Genomic DNA, 16,733 nt, shown 5'->3' with positions numbered 1-16,733 from the left:
AAATAGGCTGTGACAGACGTACAGACAGACAGACGCACGAGTGATCCTATAAAGGTTCCGTTTTTCCTTTTGAGGTACGGAACCCTAAAAACAAACTAACCTTAGTCAAGAAGCTGATTTCGAACCCATAAGCGCCAGCGTTGTTGGAGCCAGTGTTCATGTAGTTTCCTAATAACAGCAACAGTTCTAGGATCTTCGCGAATTTGCCGCTAGACTTCACTTCCTCACACGCCGCTGTGCCTGATACGATATCCTGTGAAAAAGATAATTAAAATAGTTACTATATATTATTTATTAACTGTAGAGGGCGCTTTGGAATTTGCAAGTTACAGGTAGTTGTCTCATTTTTTAATCAAAATAGATTTCTACAGACTTTTTGAAAGTCAAAAATTGTAGAGAATATAATATTTGACATTGAATATTTAGACAGCTCTATTAAATACGTTCACGACGTTCTCCTGATAGCCTAGAAATGGCGACTATGACGGGCAAAGCTGAGGGCCAGAGGACTCGCGGCAGACCACCCGCTAGATGGAGCGCACAAGTTACTGCACCGTTGCATCTACATCTGCAGGAAGCCGTGCATATGGCGGGTGACAGAAGCCTACGGAAGAGACTGGTCAGCAACATTAGGACATGATGTCACGATCCTCAGAATTGAGGGAACGACTGATGATGATGATTAAATACGTGTTTGTCTGTTAAATAATCGTCTACTCTATGATAGCCTTTCTTTATTAAAGTCTGTAGTTACTAGTTTCTCTGGGTTAGGTCAAATGGCATTTGCTTTAATAAAAAACCGGACAAGTGCGAGTCGGACTCGGCCACCGAGGGTTCCGTACTTTTTAGTATTTGTTGTTATAGCGGCAACAGAAATACATAATCTGTGAAAATTTCAACTGTCTAGCTATCACGGTTCATGAGATAGAGGCTGATGACAGACAGACAGATTGAGAGATGGACAGTGGAGAGGAATAGGGTCCCGTTTTCCCTTTGGGTACGGAACCCAAAAAAAGCATGCGACTCTTTTGATCCGGGCATCTGGCAGATGTTGATCGGTGGCGGGCAGAGTGAGTAGCCTCCACTGATGAACAGCTGCCAGATCTAGTAATAACTCACTGGTTTAACTTCAGAGATCATCTCCGTGTAGTGTTCTCTAAACGCTAAACTCCTTAACCGAGGCACTAGACGCTTCACATCAGCCACTGTTGCTGCAAACTGCTCCGCCTCTGTTAGGTCTTCTTTGTTTTTCAACTCTGAGATCTCTTGGTCTTTAGCTGGTCTTATTGGATCCAGGCACCTGGCAGATGTTGATCGGTGGAGGACATTGAGTAGCCTCCACCGATGAACAGCTGCCAGATCTAGTATAATAGCTTACCGGTTTAACTTCAGATATCATCTCCGTGTAGTGTTCTCTAAACGCTAAACTCCTTAACCGAGGCTCTAGACACTTCACATCAGCCAATGTCGCTGCAAACTGCTCCGCTTCTGTTAGGTCTTCTTTTTAGTTGTGAGAGCTCTCGGTCTTGCGCTGGTCTTACTTGCTCCGGGCACCTGGCAGATGTTGATCGGTGGAGGCTACTCACTGCCCTATGAACAGCTGCCAGATCTAGTAATAACTTACCGGTTTCACTTCAGAGATCATCTCCGTGTAGTGTTCTCTAAATGCTAAACTCCTTAACCGAGGCACTAGACGCTTCACATCAGCCAATGTTGCTGCAAACTGCTCCGCTTCTGTTAGGTCTTCTTTTTAATTGTGAGAGCTCTCGGTCTTGCGCTGGTCTTACTTGCTCCGGGCACCTGGCAGATGTTGATCGGTGGAGGCTACTCACTGCCCTATGAACAGCTGCCAGATCTAGTAATAACTTACCGGTTTCACTTCAGAGATCATCTCCGTGTAGTGTTCTCTAAACGCTAAACTCCTTAACCGAGGCACTAGACGTTTGACATCAGCCACTGTTGCTGCAAACTGCTCCGCCGCTATTAGGTCTTCTTTGTTTTTTAGCTCTGAGAGCTTTTTAAGCTGGTCCGCGGATGGCAGGTACTGTAAACAAAGAAAATGTTTGACATATTATAATAGTCTAATAGGGAATATTACTGCAATGTTCTGCCGCCAGAGTGCAGCACTAATTTGTTTAGTAAACCATAGAGTAACTTATACATACTAGGCCTTAAACAGTTTTTTGACAAGTTTTCACTATGACATTGATGCACCAAGGCGGTTTGTTCACAGGTGGCCTACCGCGAAACGCGAAAATCGAAATTTCTTTATCTGCCTCTCTATCGATCGAATAAGCAAGAGTGATAGGGAGGCAGAAACCGAACTTTCGATTGTCGTTATTCACGGTAGGCCGTGAGCACACCTCGGACACTGGCGATCAAATGTATGAAACAAACGCGTTCCTACGCACACAGTCCAAGCTCGTGTAGGTGAACGCGTACCATGCTTGTGTGAGTGAGATAAGACGTCCTAGGGTTTCCGCCATTTTGTTGTCAAGTTCGATGACCTCAATGACTCAAAACTCATTGCGCGATTAGGAAGAAATAAGAATCGTATTATGCTGTAAAGTGGGTATCTTATCTAAGCTCGATTTATACAATAGTTTCCTATTTTGAATCAGTATAAACGAAGTAACAAAATTTTTGTAAGGAAATTGGGGCCACCAAAATATTACGTAAGTTGAAAACATGATTTTTTGTTCATATAGATATTGTGTTATTTTCAGTGTGTTCTGATAGGTTTTGTAAATATTTGTTTAATATTTGAATATTTTACGTGGCCTCCGCTCTGCGCACCGCGTCGTCGCGTCCTTGCCAGCCGGTAACTGTGCGGTAACCGAGAGCGGGTGGTTGGCACTTTCAACGGGAGGCAGGGAGTGACCATACTGTACGTTAGTACTATTTATTATACTGTGCCGTGAGTGACGCATTATGTGTCATTGATGATGTCAATGAGGTTTGTTTACTGTATGTGCTAGTGGTGCCACATACGCAGAGTTTTGCCTAATATTCCCTATTTTAGAAGAGTCGGAAATGCGTATGTGACATCCCTGTAGTTGTAACCGTCTATACTCCATATGCTATGGTAACCGCTTACTATGCCCGCTTATTGTGTTATAATTGGTCATACTATAGCGTAAATTAAAAACTCAAAATGTTTTTCGCCGAGCGAGCGTGAAGCGCGAGCGAAGCGCCTCCGTTTCAGCTTGGGTAAAAATGCTTTCGTATGTTTGACTATCCTCTACTGGGGCCTATTGCATAATAAAATACAAGCTAATAGTATTAGTGATTTTGTATATAAAATCACTAATAGTAGAGTCTGTGCGTAAAGAGAAGAGTCGTGGCATTGGGCCCCATACATTCCACGACTTTTCTATTTCCGCACAGACTCCATTAGCTTGTATTGTATTATGCAATCCGGCAAAGGTGCGTATTACGGTCAAGTAAACATATGGACCGATTTCTCGACCGATTCTCGTGAAATTTTGTGAGCAGGTCTTATATAGATTTTTTTTCATTAAGTTTTCGGTCATTATTCACAATGGCGGGAGTATAGGTGGTACAGGTATTTTGGGAAACATTACCTGTATAAGCACATTGCCAGCACATTGGCCGACAGCACTGTTGTGTCGCATCGTAACGCGCACGTTCGTATGTGCTCGTACGAAATGTGTTTGAAAGTAACAAACCGACTTTAAACTTACTTTTCTAATAGCGGTATCGATTTGAAACGTTACAATACAACTAATTAATAATACAGATGGCAATGCAATAACCTGGTGCCTTCCGTCTAACCTCACGATAAAGCCATAATATGGACATTTAGACGGTGAAACTCTTCGGTGGCTACTAGTAAAGTCTTCGAGATTGGGTCCATATGTTTACTTTAGTTAATACAATAGGATAGACACTTGACATAATGTCCAAGCAATTCGTTAAGATAATAATGACGTACGCTCTCATGTTACTACTTTTTATTAGGGACCCTATCGCAGCGCAGTCATGTGGTACCACAAATAGGATTAAAATTTAGTAGATAAGTCTTTTCATCTCTTTGAAGTTTTATTTTTGTTTTCGTCTACCGCGTTTTTCTATGTCACATACAATATAAGCACTTCATTAAGGCGTCTGCGAGTTGAGATGTGTTTGTCGTTTTACGACTCTCGTAGGCAACGGATTTATTTAGAAACATTATAGCTATTTTGGCAGTTAAAAACTGTTTATTTTTATTACTTTTGAAAGAAAGTTAATGAAATAAACATTACCTGTACAAGTAAGTCCAGCACATTAGCCGACAGCACTGTCGTGTCGCACCGTAGCACGCACGTTCGTATGTGCTCGTACGAAATGTGTTTGAAAGTAACAAACCGACTTTAAACTTACTTTTTTAATAGCAGTATCGATTTGAAACGTTACAATACAACTAGTTATAATACAGATGGCAATGCAATAACCTGGTGCCTTCGGTCTGACCTCATGATAAAGCCATAATATGGACATTTAGATGGTGGAACTCTTCGGTGGCTACTAGTAAAGTCTTCGAGATGGGGTCCATATGTTTAGTTTTGGCAGTTAATAACTGTTTTTATTTTTTATTATTGACAGAAAGTAAATGAAATAAACATTACCTGTATAAGTAAGTCCAGCACATTAGCCGACAGCACTGTCGTGTCGCATCGTAACACGCACGTTCGTATGTGTTCGTACGACATGTGTTTGAGAGAGCCGCCGAGGAGGATAGAGAGGTTCTGTGCCGCTTTGCTGTCTAGGACTTTTAGGTCTTTCACTTTTTTTAACGTATGAACTCTGAAACAAAAAAACGGTGATAAAAAAGTTTCAAACAAGAATGTAAACGTTTTTGCTTCGACTGCTAATTTTCAACTGGCTTAAGGAGCCATTTGAGGGTAGATTTTGTTTAGTACTTTTATTTAAATACCTAAAGATACAGAGTATAGGTGGGGTCTGCTCTCCTTATCCATCGGCGAAGACGATCTGTGTTGAGTTGTCGGGTTGGGTAGTTGCGCTTTTTCCAATAGTTTTTTTTTAACATTTATTTTTAAAATATTATTAGACATCGTACTTATCGACCGCATCCTCATTCCTCTTGGCGACGGGTTTGCTGGAGAACTTGAGAGCCAATCCGCTGAGAATGTCCGGCGACGCCATCTTTTCTTCTTGTACCTAAAATGCAATAGTAGATTGTTAACCAAGGGATGAAAGGCACTAATATCTGCCGAGGTAGTTTGGCGCTCGAACGCAGTGAGAGCACCAATAGTCCGAGGCTGAAATGATGCCTTTCATCCGAGTTAAACATTCTACTTTTCATTTCGAATACGAGGAAAGGAAAATGCATGTGTTTTTTTTTAAAAACATGACTAGGTAAAAAAACTTATAGTATTTTTTGATGAGACTTTCAATTAACAATTTAGGCAAAAGTATCGTTACCTATTTATGGAATGCGGAGTCAAATATCAGAATGGAAATTGTATAACAAATCCATTTATACCCAAATTTCAATTGCTTATCGTAAAAAAATTAATAAAATCGTACTTGGAACCCTAAATGCTCTAGTGCAGAAACGTATCATTTTCTGCACACCTTTTAGAACAACAATGACCCTCTTTCAGAGCATGACAAATGAAATAATTAATTATTACTTATTGAAGCTGTTAAATCGTGTACAGTCAACATGATTTTATATTGATATTGTTAACTTGCGTTAACAGCGCCATCTATCTGACCCTTTTTATACTTTATCGAACCCTATATAGCTTATCGATAGTCGATACGTTACGCATCCAATAAGGTTACGTAGTTCCAGAGACGGACCATAGGTGGCGCTGTAATTAATAATAATTAATTTAGGATCTAGCGAATTTGTGATGTACTCATTTAACTTTTCCAGTATACTTCATAGATAGCACACGATTGTTCGTCTCCAACTCCCTCAAGATATTCCGACCACCGCCCACGTGCCATCAGATATTAAAAAATTTACCATATTCTCATATAAACTGAAATAAATGTCATATACTAAGAAAAAGTGACCAAGGCCTCCAGTGCCCCAGGCTGGAATCGAACCAGCGTCCTCTGCTATCGCGGCAGGTGCCTAGGACGCTGGTTCGATTCCAGCCTGGGGCACTAGAGGCCTTGGTCACTTTTTCTTAGTATACGACATTTATTTCAGTTTATAATTTATATAGTAGTGTTTCTACTTGATAAAAACAAATTAAAATATTTTTCTGAAATAATTTAATTTGTTCAAATACTTTAATATTCTCATATGTTCTAAAGGCATATTTTTCAAAAAGTTTTTGAAAAATTCAGTGATTGAATAGGGTAATTCGCCATTAACTGGCTACTTTTAGTAACTGGCCACCCTAAACTAAAAATGAATTCTATTCACCTATAAACAGAATTCATTTTAGTATTTTACTATTTGGTATTTGAAAATGTTTTATACCTTGACCCAGAAGGCTTTCTCGGACATCTTGGCAGGAATGATCGTTTTCCAGTTGGCTCGTTTCAGAGGTCCCTCCACCTCCCACTTTTTCTTGGGTTTCAGGCCGTGAGGCAAAACGTCGGGTTGGGGCTGTAACAAATTATTTACTGAAAACACTGCGTTCTTTTAACTCGCCAAGTCGTTTTTAGGGTTCCGTACCCAAACGGTAACACGGGACCAGTGGCGTGCACTTCATAAAGGCAAAAAGGCACTGCCTACCCTACTATAATTCCGATGTCTATCCTCTTAAACTACTTAATTTAATTTATACCTGATCGTACTATCAGTAATCGATATAACTTAAAACATTCTAAAAATTAATAAGCGCTCCATCTACCGGTTAAGCTTTGTCATCAAGTCATCATCTATAATAATTCTACGCGACGAAGTTTACACCACGCGGCACTAGCGCCGCTACGTGCCTTGCACGGCAAAGACAGAAAACATTTCCGTCTAAATCTTTCTATGTGTGCCTCCCCGTGAGTCGTCGTTACGCGGTTACAGTGTAGTGGGCCTTCCTATAAGTACGAGCACACAATTATACAAGTAACGCACACATTTAGACGCAATAGGCAGTGTCTTTCGTACCAAACATAAACGAATGACGCCCGAAAGTTTCCGAATAGTTCCGATGTTTACGTGACTATTTTAAAAAGTAGCATTTGCTATGGTAATTTAGTGCAAAAACGAGACTATTTTTTTATTCGTTTACAGTATTTGGTTAAGTTTATTTACATTTTTTATTCGGTCGCCATTGTTTGTTTGTTTTGGTGAGTTTATGAGATAACAGTTAACAGTTGCCGGAAATTATAAAGTGCGATTAGTGAAAAAATGGATAATTTTATCTGTGAAAGTTGTGGGTGTGGGTGTGGGTGTGTGTGTGTGTGCAAACTATTAAAAATGGTGCGTTTTCGAAGCTTTCGTTTAGCCAAAAAAAGAAGTAATTGAAAAGACTTGACAACAAAATGAAAACCATCACGCAATTTTTTTGGTGAGTTAGTAGCTCTCATTTTTTAAGGTTCCGTACCCAAAGGGTAAAACGGGACTCTATTACTAAGACTCTGCTGTCCTTCCGTCCGTCCGTCTGTCATCAGGCTGTATCTCACGAACCGTGATAACAACAAACACTAAAAACAGAATAAAATAAAGATTTAAGTGGGGCTCCCATACAACAAACGTGATTTTTGACCGAAGTTAAGCAACGTAGGGCGGGGTTAGTACTTGGATGGGTGACCGTTTTTTTTTTGCCTTTTTTTGCATTATGGTACGGAACCTTTCGTGCGCGAGTCCGACTCGCACTTGCCCGGTTTTCTGATATAATTTTGCCTACCCAGTCCCAAATCTCTGTGCACGCTACTGCACGGGACCCTATTACTAAGACTCCACTGTCTACCTGTCTGTCACCAGGCTGTACCTCTTGAACCTTGATAGCTAGACAGTTGAAATTTTCACAGATGATGTATTTCTGTTGCCGCTATAACAACAAATAGTATAAATATTTAATTGGGGCTCCTATGCAATGTGACTTTTTGCCGTTTTTTGCGTAATGGCACGGAACCCATTTAGCTGGGTTTTTTTATCCATAGCCATCATTATCCTCAATTTTTAGTCGGTAATGATAGAGAAAAGCCGCCATTTTCGTAGAGATTAAATAACAAAATTTTATTCAAATGCAAGTAATGCAACTCATCATTTTAGTCGCCAGCCAAGTGAAAACAACATAAACGGCTACCATCAGTTTTACACTGACATATCTCTAGCGTCTGCGTAACTTACTTTCTATGCATCTCGCTCGTACTCGCATTTTAGTGCGAGCGAGATGTATAGAAAGTAAGTTACGTTATCGAATATATTATGTCAGTTTGACGCTGTTAAAGGCCTCATTTAGAACTCGAGAGAACCGGCTTGCGAGCTTCATTACATCGCGGGTTTTCATCCATCGTTTGGATTGGACGTAACCACGACGTAACCAACAGTCCACAATGTAACTAAAATCGGATGAGAGTTCGCGCGCCGTCTAAATCAACCCTAAGTCAGTTGCGATAAGATTGAACATTGAAGCATTACAAAAGTACAAAGGCGGTCTTCACATTAAGGGCCAGTTGCACCAACCACATTTGACAGACTGATCAACGTCAGCCGGCGCGCCCCGGCGCTTTACTATGAAACTTTCCATACATAAAAATTTCGCGAACTCTTTAACGATACCAATAGTTTGGTGCAACCGACGCTAAATGTGGATTATCTGTTGTGCGAGTGGCACATCACTATATACGTGCATAACGCTATCTCGTTCACGCCGCGTGATTCAATCGCAACTTACCATTCTTGGCGCCATGGGTCCCCCCATCGGCGGCGGCGGCGGGCGCGGGCCGCCCAGCATGGGGGGCGGCGGGGGCGGCGGCGGCCCCATGCCGGGCATGGGGGGTGGCGGCGGCCCGCCCGGCATGGGAGGGGGTGGCGGAGGGGGCGGACCACCGCCTACTGGAAATAAAAAAAATTATGAGTTTTTTGAATTTTATAATGAACGATTTCTGGGTTAAAGTCATTGTATGTACGTTGACTCCATATTGTATAGTTCGTTTTGACATTAGAAAAAAGGTAAACATTCTTAGGCCCACTTGCACCATCCCACTAACCCGGGGTTAAGCGGTTAAACCTAATAACCTAATGTCAAATTGTACTGGTAACCATGGTAACTCCAGGTTTAACAGGTTATCCCCGGGTTAGTAGAATGGTGCAAGTGGGCCTTAATGTGTCTTTTTATTGAAACTCACTCTTGAGAAATAAGTCACTACAAATATGAATCATATACCATATAATTTCATGACTTTCATAAGTAATATAAACAAATTTTTAAAAGCGGTTTTCAATCACTTTAAATAAAAAGACACGTAAAGATTGTTTACCTTTTTTTTCTAATGCTAATAAAACGAACTATAGTCCAAAAACCAACAGAAGTGAGAGTTAGGTCATTAGATAGATATTTCTATGTACTTCATTTCTTTCTATGGGCACCGAGCGGAATTCCATTGCAGAGCTGAGATATTGGTATTTTAGTCAAAATGTCGTCACCCTTATTACCTAGGCAATAGAGTCCAAATAAGTAAATTAAATGCTACAGCATAGATGTTCGCGCATCACCGGGCGACCACGGCGGTTGACTCTATTGCCTAGGTAATAAGGGTGACGACATTTTTACTAAAATACCAATATCTCAGTTCTACAATGGAATTCCGCTTGGTGTCCATAGAACGAAATGAAGGACATAGAGTAATTCACCAGTAACTGGCCGGTAATAGTAACTGGCCGCCCTAAACTAAAAATGAATTCTATTCACCTATAAACAGAATTCATTTTAGTATAAGGCGGCTAGTTATTGAAGGCTGGCCAGTTATTGAAACCTTATACTAAAATAAACTCTGTTTATAGGTGAGTAGAATTCATTTGGTGGCCAATTACTAACAGTGGCCAGTTACTGGCGAATTTCCCTACATAGGAATATCTATAGTTCGTTTTTTAGCAATAGAAAAGGACTACGCGATCTTGACGTGTCTTTTAATTGAAAAACGCTTTTTAAAAATCAGTAACTATTACTTATGAAAGCAAAATAATGTAAATAATCGTATATGATTCATAATTGTTACATATTTGCCGTGACTTGTTATTCAAAAGTTTTTTCCCTTTATTCTAATGCAAAAAAAAGAACTAAGTATATCTATTAACCTAATTCTCAAGTCTGTTGCTTTTAGACCATTTTGACGCATAATCCTCTTGAAATATTTGAATAGGAGCACCATAAGTTCACATGCTTCCATATTCTGTAGTGAGCCAATAGGCTATTATACTGTATTTAAAGTAAATTATTTTACACCATGCATGAAATAAAGCTCGCACCAGATAATTATTAGAAAACCACCGATAGGAGTTATTTTTAAACACAAGTTCTATTTAATAAATCAGATAACAATATAAAAAGTAGGTGAGTTGACCGTGACGTCACGATGTAATGTTGCATTGCAATAGGGTATTTTCCTACTAGTCAAATCAGTTACTTTTTTAGAATTGTCAAAACGATTTGCTAATACGGAATTTGTATGAAACATTACATCGTGACGTCACGGTCAACTCACCTACTTTTTATACTTCTATCCGATTTCTTAAATAGAACTTGTGTTTAAAAATAACTCCTATCTGTGGTTTTCTAATAATTATCTGGTGCTTTATTTCATGCATGGTGTAAAATAATTTATTTTAAATACAGTATAATACCCTATTGCATATTAGCAAATCGTTTTGACAGTTCTAAAAAAGTAACTGATTTGATTAGTAGGAAAATACCCTATTATAAAAGAGTTTACCCTAACAATAAAAAGTGAAACCAAACCTGAAGGCATTGGTGGAGGCGGCGGCGGCCCCCCGCTACCCGGCCCTGTTAAACCGAGACAACTATATACACATGCTCATGCAGTAAGAAAGAGAAAACAGACACATGCAAATAAAATACAGATTAATTTAATATATACAAGTAAATAGACCATTTTTAAGAGGCACAAAAAAAAGTTAAGAATATGTGTCGTGGTTGATTCGCCGACAATAGTAGTTTGTGTTACAAGGGATCAAAATGATATATTTCCGTCAAGGGCGTACATTGAATCCTGAATGAAGCGATGGATTCTACAATAGAATCCCGAACGTAGTGAGGGATTCTAAAGTAGACAATCATATTTATTCAGTTTCCACAGAACTCCGCCATTGTAGAAATGACACTCAATTAATTTGAATTAATTTAAGCTAAAAAATGAATGCACAAAATAACAAAACCAGTGTCCTAGAACAGAAAAGTACCACTTTGATCCCCCCTACTAGGGAGGCAAAGGGCCACTCTGATCCCTCCTGGCGGGGAAGAAAAAGCCCTTATCCGAATAGGTGATGTGAAAAAGAATTGAGATCTATATGGGTGCCAAGTTCTGTGCTGTGTAGAAAATCCTGAAAATATAAAAGATTTGTCTTGGCAATTTTTTTACGTACAGGCTATTATATTTGTCTACGTTACTTTTCTAAAATTTGGTTCGTTGGTAAAAACTAGCCAAGACAAATCCTTTATATTTTCAGGTTTTTGTACACAGCACAGAACTTGGCACCCATATTAGATCTCAATTCTTTTGTCGGCGAGTCAACCACGACACATATTCTTAATATTGAACTTGGCTCTCATTTCACATTTGTGTTATTATTGGGATATTTATTTAATAGATTATTGTTAGGGTCATTGTTTGATATTTCTGGCAAAAAGAGTTAACGATTTTTTTTCACGAAAAGCTGTATTCATTGTTTTTTCATGCTAATATTGGTTAATATTGGTCAAGTTTTATGCCCTTCAAAAAAAAGTTCGCGTCCGAAATGTAAAAATTAAATTATCTATTATATAAATAAATCATATACCACTGTATATATCTTGTTAGTAAATAAATTATTTATTATATTTTCAAAATAAATAATAATGAGTCATATACAAACTATGTACAAAATATAAAAAAATGTTAAAAAACAAACCTGAAGGCATAGGCGGTGGTGGTGGTGGTGGAGGCCCTCCTAGAAACACACACCCACATAGTGTAGCATGCTTTGTGAGAATAGAGTTAGTGAACCGTTTACCAGAAGTTGTTAACTAAATTACCATGTTATGAAAATTTAGTGTTATTAATACTATATTAAAGCCTGACCAGGAATATGTGACGTTATCTATGAAAAGGGACCTTATTGTCGATGGCGCTTACGCCATTATTGACGATTCTCCGATATAATACAATGCCGCGCGACGCTGTGCGGCGTAAGCGCCATCGACAATAAGGTCCCTTTTTTAGGGTTCCGTACCCAAAGGGTAAAACGGGACCCTATTACTAAGACTCCGCTGTCCGTCCGTCCGTCCGTCCGTCCGTCTGTCACCAGGCTGTATCTCACGAACCGTGATAGCTAGACAGTTGAAATTTTCACAGATGATGTATTTCTGTTGCCGCTATAACAACAAATACTAAAAACAGAATAAAATAAAGATTTAAGTGGGGCTCCCATACAACAAACGTGATTTTTGACCGAAGTTAAGCAACGTCGGGCGGGGTCAGTACTTGGATGGGTGACCGTTTTTGCCTTTTTCTTTAAAAGGGACCTTATTGTCGATGGCATTATCTTTATAATGCCCCATATATGACCACGCGCCATGTTGCGGAATTTCTTAGGGTCAAATTTTTTAAACTATACTTTTTTTTGTATATTAGAGTAATTGATTTGAGTCAATCGGTCCTCGCTAGAAATACGGGCGTTTGCTCTGTTTCAGTAAGAGCTGTATTGGTAGTGGTGTCTGTATGGTTTTAGACAGATTCCCACAATGGTACGGGCGAACCTGCCCCAAGTTTTAGGTAGCGGTATTCGCCATGAAGGGCAGGCCACTGCTGCAAACCAGAACTGTCACCCTATATAATGAGAATAACAGCGCCCTTTTGACAATGATCATATATTACTGGTCAAGCTTTACACACCTAGGGTGGCTAAGTAAATAAAATTCAAATCATAAAGAAAACAAGTCATCTGAGGTCTATTTTTCTGTTCGACGGAGCCCGAAAACGGCAACTTCATTTAGCGCAGCGTGCTGAAAGTTGACGCTTTATGCACGGAGAACAGAAACGATAAATTAAGAGAATTTTCAATGGGGTTGGCCGGTGGAAGTTTTTAGCAGATGGCGCCATCATAGCTTGCCCCGTCAATCCCTAGAATTGTGTCAAATTTTTGTTTTTTTAATACCCTGGATGCCAGCTCTTTAAGCCAAATCTCATAGAAAAAGGGGCAAGCTATGATGGCGCCATCTAGGCAAACCTTTGACAGTTGCCAACCCCATTCCCAGAGATGTATTTTATTTGTTTAATTTGCTACAAGCTTTGTTATTTCGAAGTACAGTAGCGGCCAAAAATCTATCATCTGTTACTTTTCATACGGAAATTTGTAAATTTAATCGAAATCGCTAGAGCGGTTTTTGAGAAATTAGTAATTACATTTTAATTTTCAACAAGCATAAACGTCTGCGAACGATGCGATGATATTATTATTGGTACTCCGGTAGCCGTTTAAGAAGTGTAACACTCTTGCGGTAGATGTCGCTAGGGATCCCCTTGACCTGTAATATGGTGGAAAGATTTGCTGGCTATGGATGAGGTCTTGATGGCTCAGATGGCAGAGCGCTGGAGTATCGATCCAGAGGCCGTGAGTTCAAGAGGCCGTGAGTTCAAGTCTCACCCAAGACAGTAATTTTTCCACTTTTAAATTTATTCTAAGCTTAGTAATTATTTTACCAAATAAATTACAGATTCACAGATTATTTGCCGCTACTGTAAGTAAATAGTTCAACAGGAGATTCAAAAAGTAAGTTCTAAATTACAAAGCCATTTCAAGCCAAATTGTTTCCAAAAATTTTAATAATACTGCGTTCATTGTGTGCCACAAAACGAGTGAAATCTATAGAAGTGCGTTAAAATATGTCATGAAAGTGTGAAGAAAAAGTGCCGTTTCCAATCAAAATGGTACGCTTTACCGGTCGTTATTAAGGTGCTATTACTATAACGATTTATTTGAAAATTAACCTTATCAACTATCAAAATTAGGTACCTTTTGTTTGAAAATGTGACATAGCTTGTGGTGAAGTCTTACCTCCGGGCATCGGTGGCGGCGGCGGAGGCGCCGGGCCTCCGGGGCTGCCTATCGCCTGCCAAAAGAGCACAAACGTTAAAACTGTTTGGTGAGTAGGCTTCATTTCTTAATAGCAAAGAGTGGAAGTGTAGTCTAAGAAAAATATGAAGATGTTTTATAAAGTGCTCTAGCTTCGCTTCGGCCTCTAGTCTCGCTATAGAAGCCTCTTAATTTACTATATCAAATTATAGCTTCCTTGAGTGATATCTTATTGACGTACTTTCACAGTAATAGTATTTATTACCTTAGAAATAGAAGATATATTACCCTGAGTGACGCCTCTAGGGCCGTTGGGCGAGCCTTTTACACGTAGTCCTAAGTGATCTGCCCTCGCTTCGGCCTCCAGTCTCACTATAGCGGCCTCTAACTTTACCAAATTATAGCTATTTCTTGATAGCTTATTGAAGTAAGGTCATAGTAATAGTATTTATTACCTTAGCTATAGAAGCTATATTCTCCTGCGTGACGCCTCCAGGGCCGTTGGGAGAGCCTTTAAGACGTTGTTCTAAGTGCTCTGCCCTCGCTTAGGCCTCCTGTCGCACTATAGCGGCCTCTAACTTTACCAAATTATAGCTGTTTCCTTGCGTGATATCTTATTGAAGTACTTTTCCAATAGTATTTATTACCTTAGCAATAGCGGCTATATTTCCCTGCGTGACGCCTCCAGGGCCGCTGGGCGAGCCTTTTAGACGTTGTTCTAAGTGTTCGGCTCTAGCCTCGGCCTCCTGCCTTGCTGCTATGGCGGCCTCTAGCTTTTGTTTCAGTTCGTCTACTTTTCTTTCTTCTTCTGCTCTTGATTTTTCTGTGAAAATTTTAAGTATATTAGTCGGAATTTTGGTTAAAAAGGATTTCTAAATGTTTTAGATTTAGATTCTATTTTATAATGTTATTCACTAAAACAGTACTTAATCACGTATAAGCTTTAATAATATTACATTGCAAGGCATTGAAGTATTTTTGGGTTATAGGGCCTTATTATAAAAGTAGGCATCGGTAATCTCTAATATACTTACACCCTTCATAATTCATAAACGCGCTTCAAACGTCAATTAGCTAATAATCGTTTGTCTTTATCTGTCATTATGACTTATGTATTTGTACGAAAGGGATAACACATAATTTAGCTAAATCGGGCCCGTAAAGTTTTATGACAAACTATATATCTAAATAAAGCGAAAAGACCCAGGTTTTACCAGTAAAAACCTTTGTGACAGAATTTATGGACCGACTAAGTAGCTAGCTAATCAGTTGAAATAATTTAGAATATAAATAAATAAATAAATATTATAGGACAATTTTACACAGATCAATCTAGTCCCACGGTAAGCTCAATAACGCAAACATCGGATTCTAGAATCCGATGTTTGTCAATAAGGCTTGTGTTTTGGGTTAATGACTATAGCAATTCCATTTGGCTTACCTATTAGTCCTTCTATAAGTGGTTGCACGTCAATATTGAATCGCTGCGTGGCTCTGAAGTCGGGGTCGTAACCGTTTTTATGTAGGACTATCTGCGTGATGCATTCTTCTATTAGCTTGTAGTATGCTGGCCTGAAAACACAACAAGAAAATCAGTGTGTTACAATGATAATAGTTAAAATAATTTTAATAACAAAACGGCCGTGAGACACAGACATATTAAATATATTAAGAACCGGTACGTAACCGTCAACGCAAGCTACTGAAGACACTCCTCGCAAGGAGTGAAACATGTCGAGCGATTTTCGACTTAAAATACGTGAGAGACCCGTTCTTAATAAATTTAGTTAAAATAAATTCAAGAAGACCTAATTTAACTTTAGACAGAATGCCTAAGTCAAAAAGGTAGTGCTGACTGGGAGTGTATTCTCATGATGACTCAGCTCGGCACTAATTGGAAATGCAAGCTACTACCATCCAGAAAGGAAACTAGACCTTATTAATATCAGGATTTTTTCCTTCATTGAAAATTGATTGAAATAATGAATATGGTGTATGGTGGATGTATTTATCTTGTCTATATTACTTTGTATCTTTTACCAGCTAAGTGAATTTCTAGTACAGATGTAGTACATAATTGTTTTCCTTCGTATTTTCTCGGAAACGTTCGTATTTGCCATGCTACTTCAGTTAACGTCAGTACTTATTGTACCGAGACTGACTGAAATAGCAAGACACGTTCGTACGTTTCCGTGAAAATACGATGGAAAATAATTATGCACTACATCTGTAATTACTTATACAAAGTACTTGACTTACCGTATTAACTCATCGTCTCGTATAAACAGCAAATGTTGTAATATGGAGAGTAGGTAGGGCTCCGCTGGCGTATCCATGACTAAGTTCTTCACCAGCTCGAAACATTCGTTGGCGTCGTGGAAATCCACTCTGGAACACAACATAACATTCATACATCGGGGTTTTCGGTGCGGGTATGTTTTACACTAGCCAAATAACAGGTAAAAACTGTAAAAAACGATACTAATTTAACATTTCTAAGCACATTTGGACC

The 16,733-nt window shown here is 39.2% G+C and overlaps 1 protein-coding gene across 1 annotated transcript in view; it reads right to left on the bottom strand.

Moving 5' to 3' along the window:
- LOC134803796 (protein diaphanous) overlaps window positions 1-16,733 on the bottom strand; it is a 47,767-nt gene that overhangs the window by 14,268 nt on the left and 16,766 nt on the right. The window contains exons 9-20 of the mRNA XM_063776632.1: window positions 16,481-16,609; window positions 15,663-15,793; window positions 14,869-15,044; window positions 14,204-14,258; window positions 12,055-12,097; window positions 10,890-10,924; window positions 8,826-8,986; window positions 6,464-6,592; window positions 5,081-5,181; window positions 4,629-4,806; window positions 1,871-2,044; window positions 101-253 (exon numbers count right to left, since the gene is read on the bottom strand). Coding sequence (XP_063632702.1) covers window positions 101-253; window positions 1,871-2,044; window positions 4,629-4,806; window positions 5,081-5,181; window positions 6,464-6,592; window positions 8,826-8,986; window positions 10,890-10,924; window positions 12,055-12,097; window positions 14,204-14,258; window positions 14,869-15,044; window positions 15,663-15,793; window positions 16,481-16,609 — 1,465 coding nt within the window. The remainder of the gene's footprint in view (window positions 1-100; window positions 254-1,870; window positions 2,045-4,628; window positions 4,807-5,080; window positions 5,182-6,463; window positions 6,593-8,825; window positions 8,987-10,889; window positions 10,925-12,054; window positions 12,098-14,203; window positions 14,259-14,868; window positions 15,045-15,662; window positions 15,794-16,480; window positions 16,610-16,733) is intronic.

The sequence above is a fragment of the Cydia splendana genome, chromosome 27 (genome assembly GCF_910591565.1).
Source record: "Cydia splendana chromosome 27, ilCydSple1.2, whole genome shotgun sequence".
NCBI lineage: Eukaryota > Metazoa > Arthropoda > Insecta > Lepidoptera > Tortricidae > Cydia > Cydia splendana.
The sequence above is the reverse complement of the archived record's forward strand: the minus strand, read 5'-3'. Positions and strand labels throughout refer to the sequence as shown.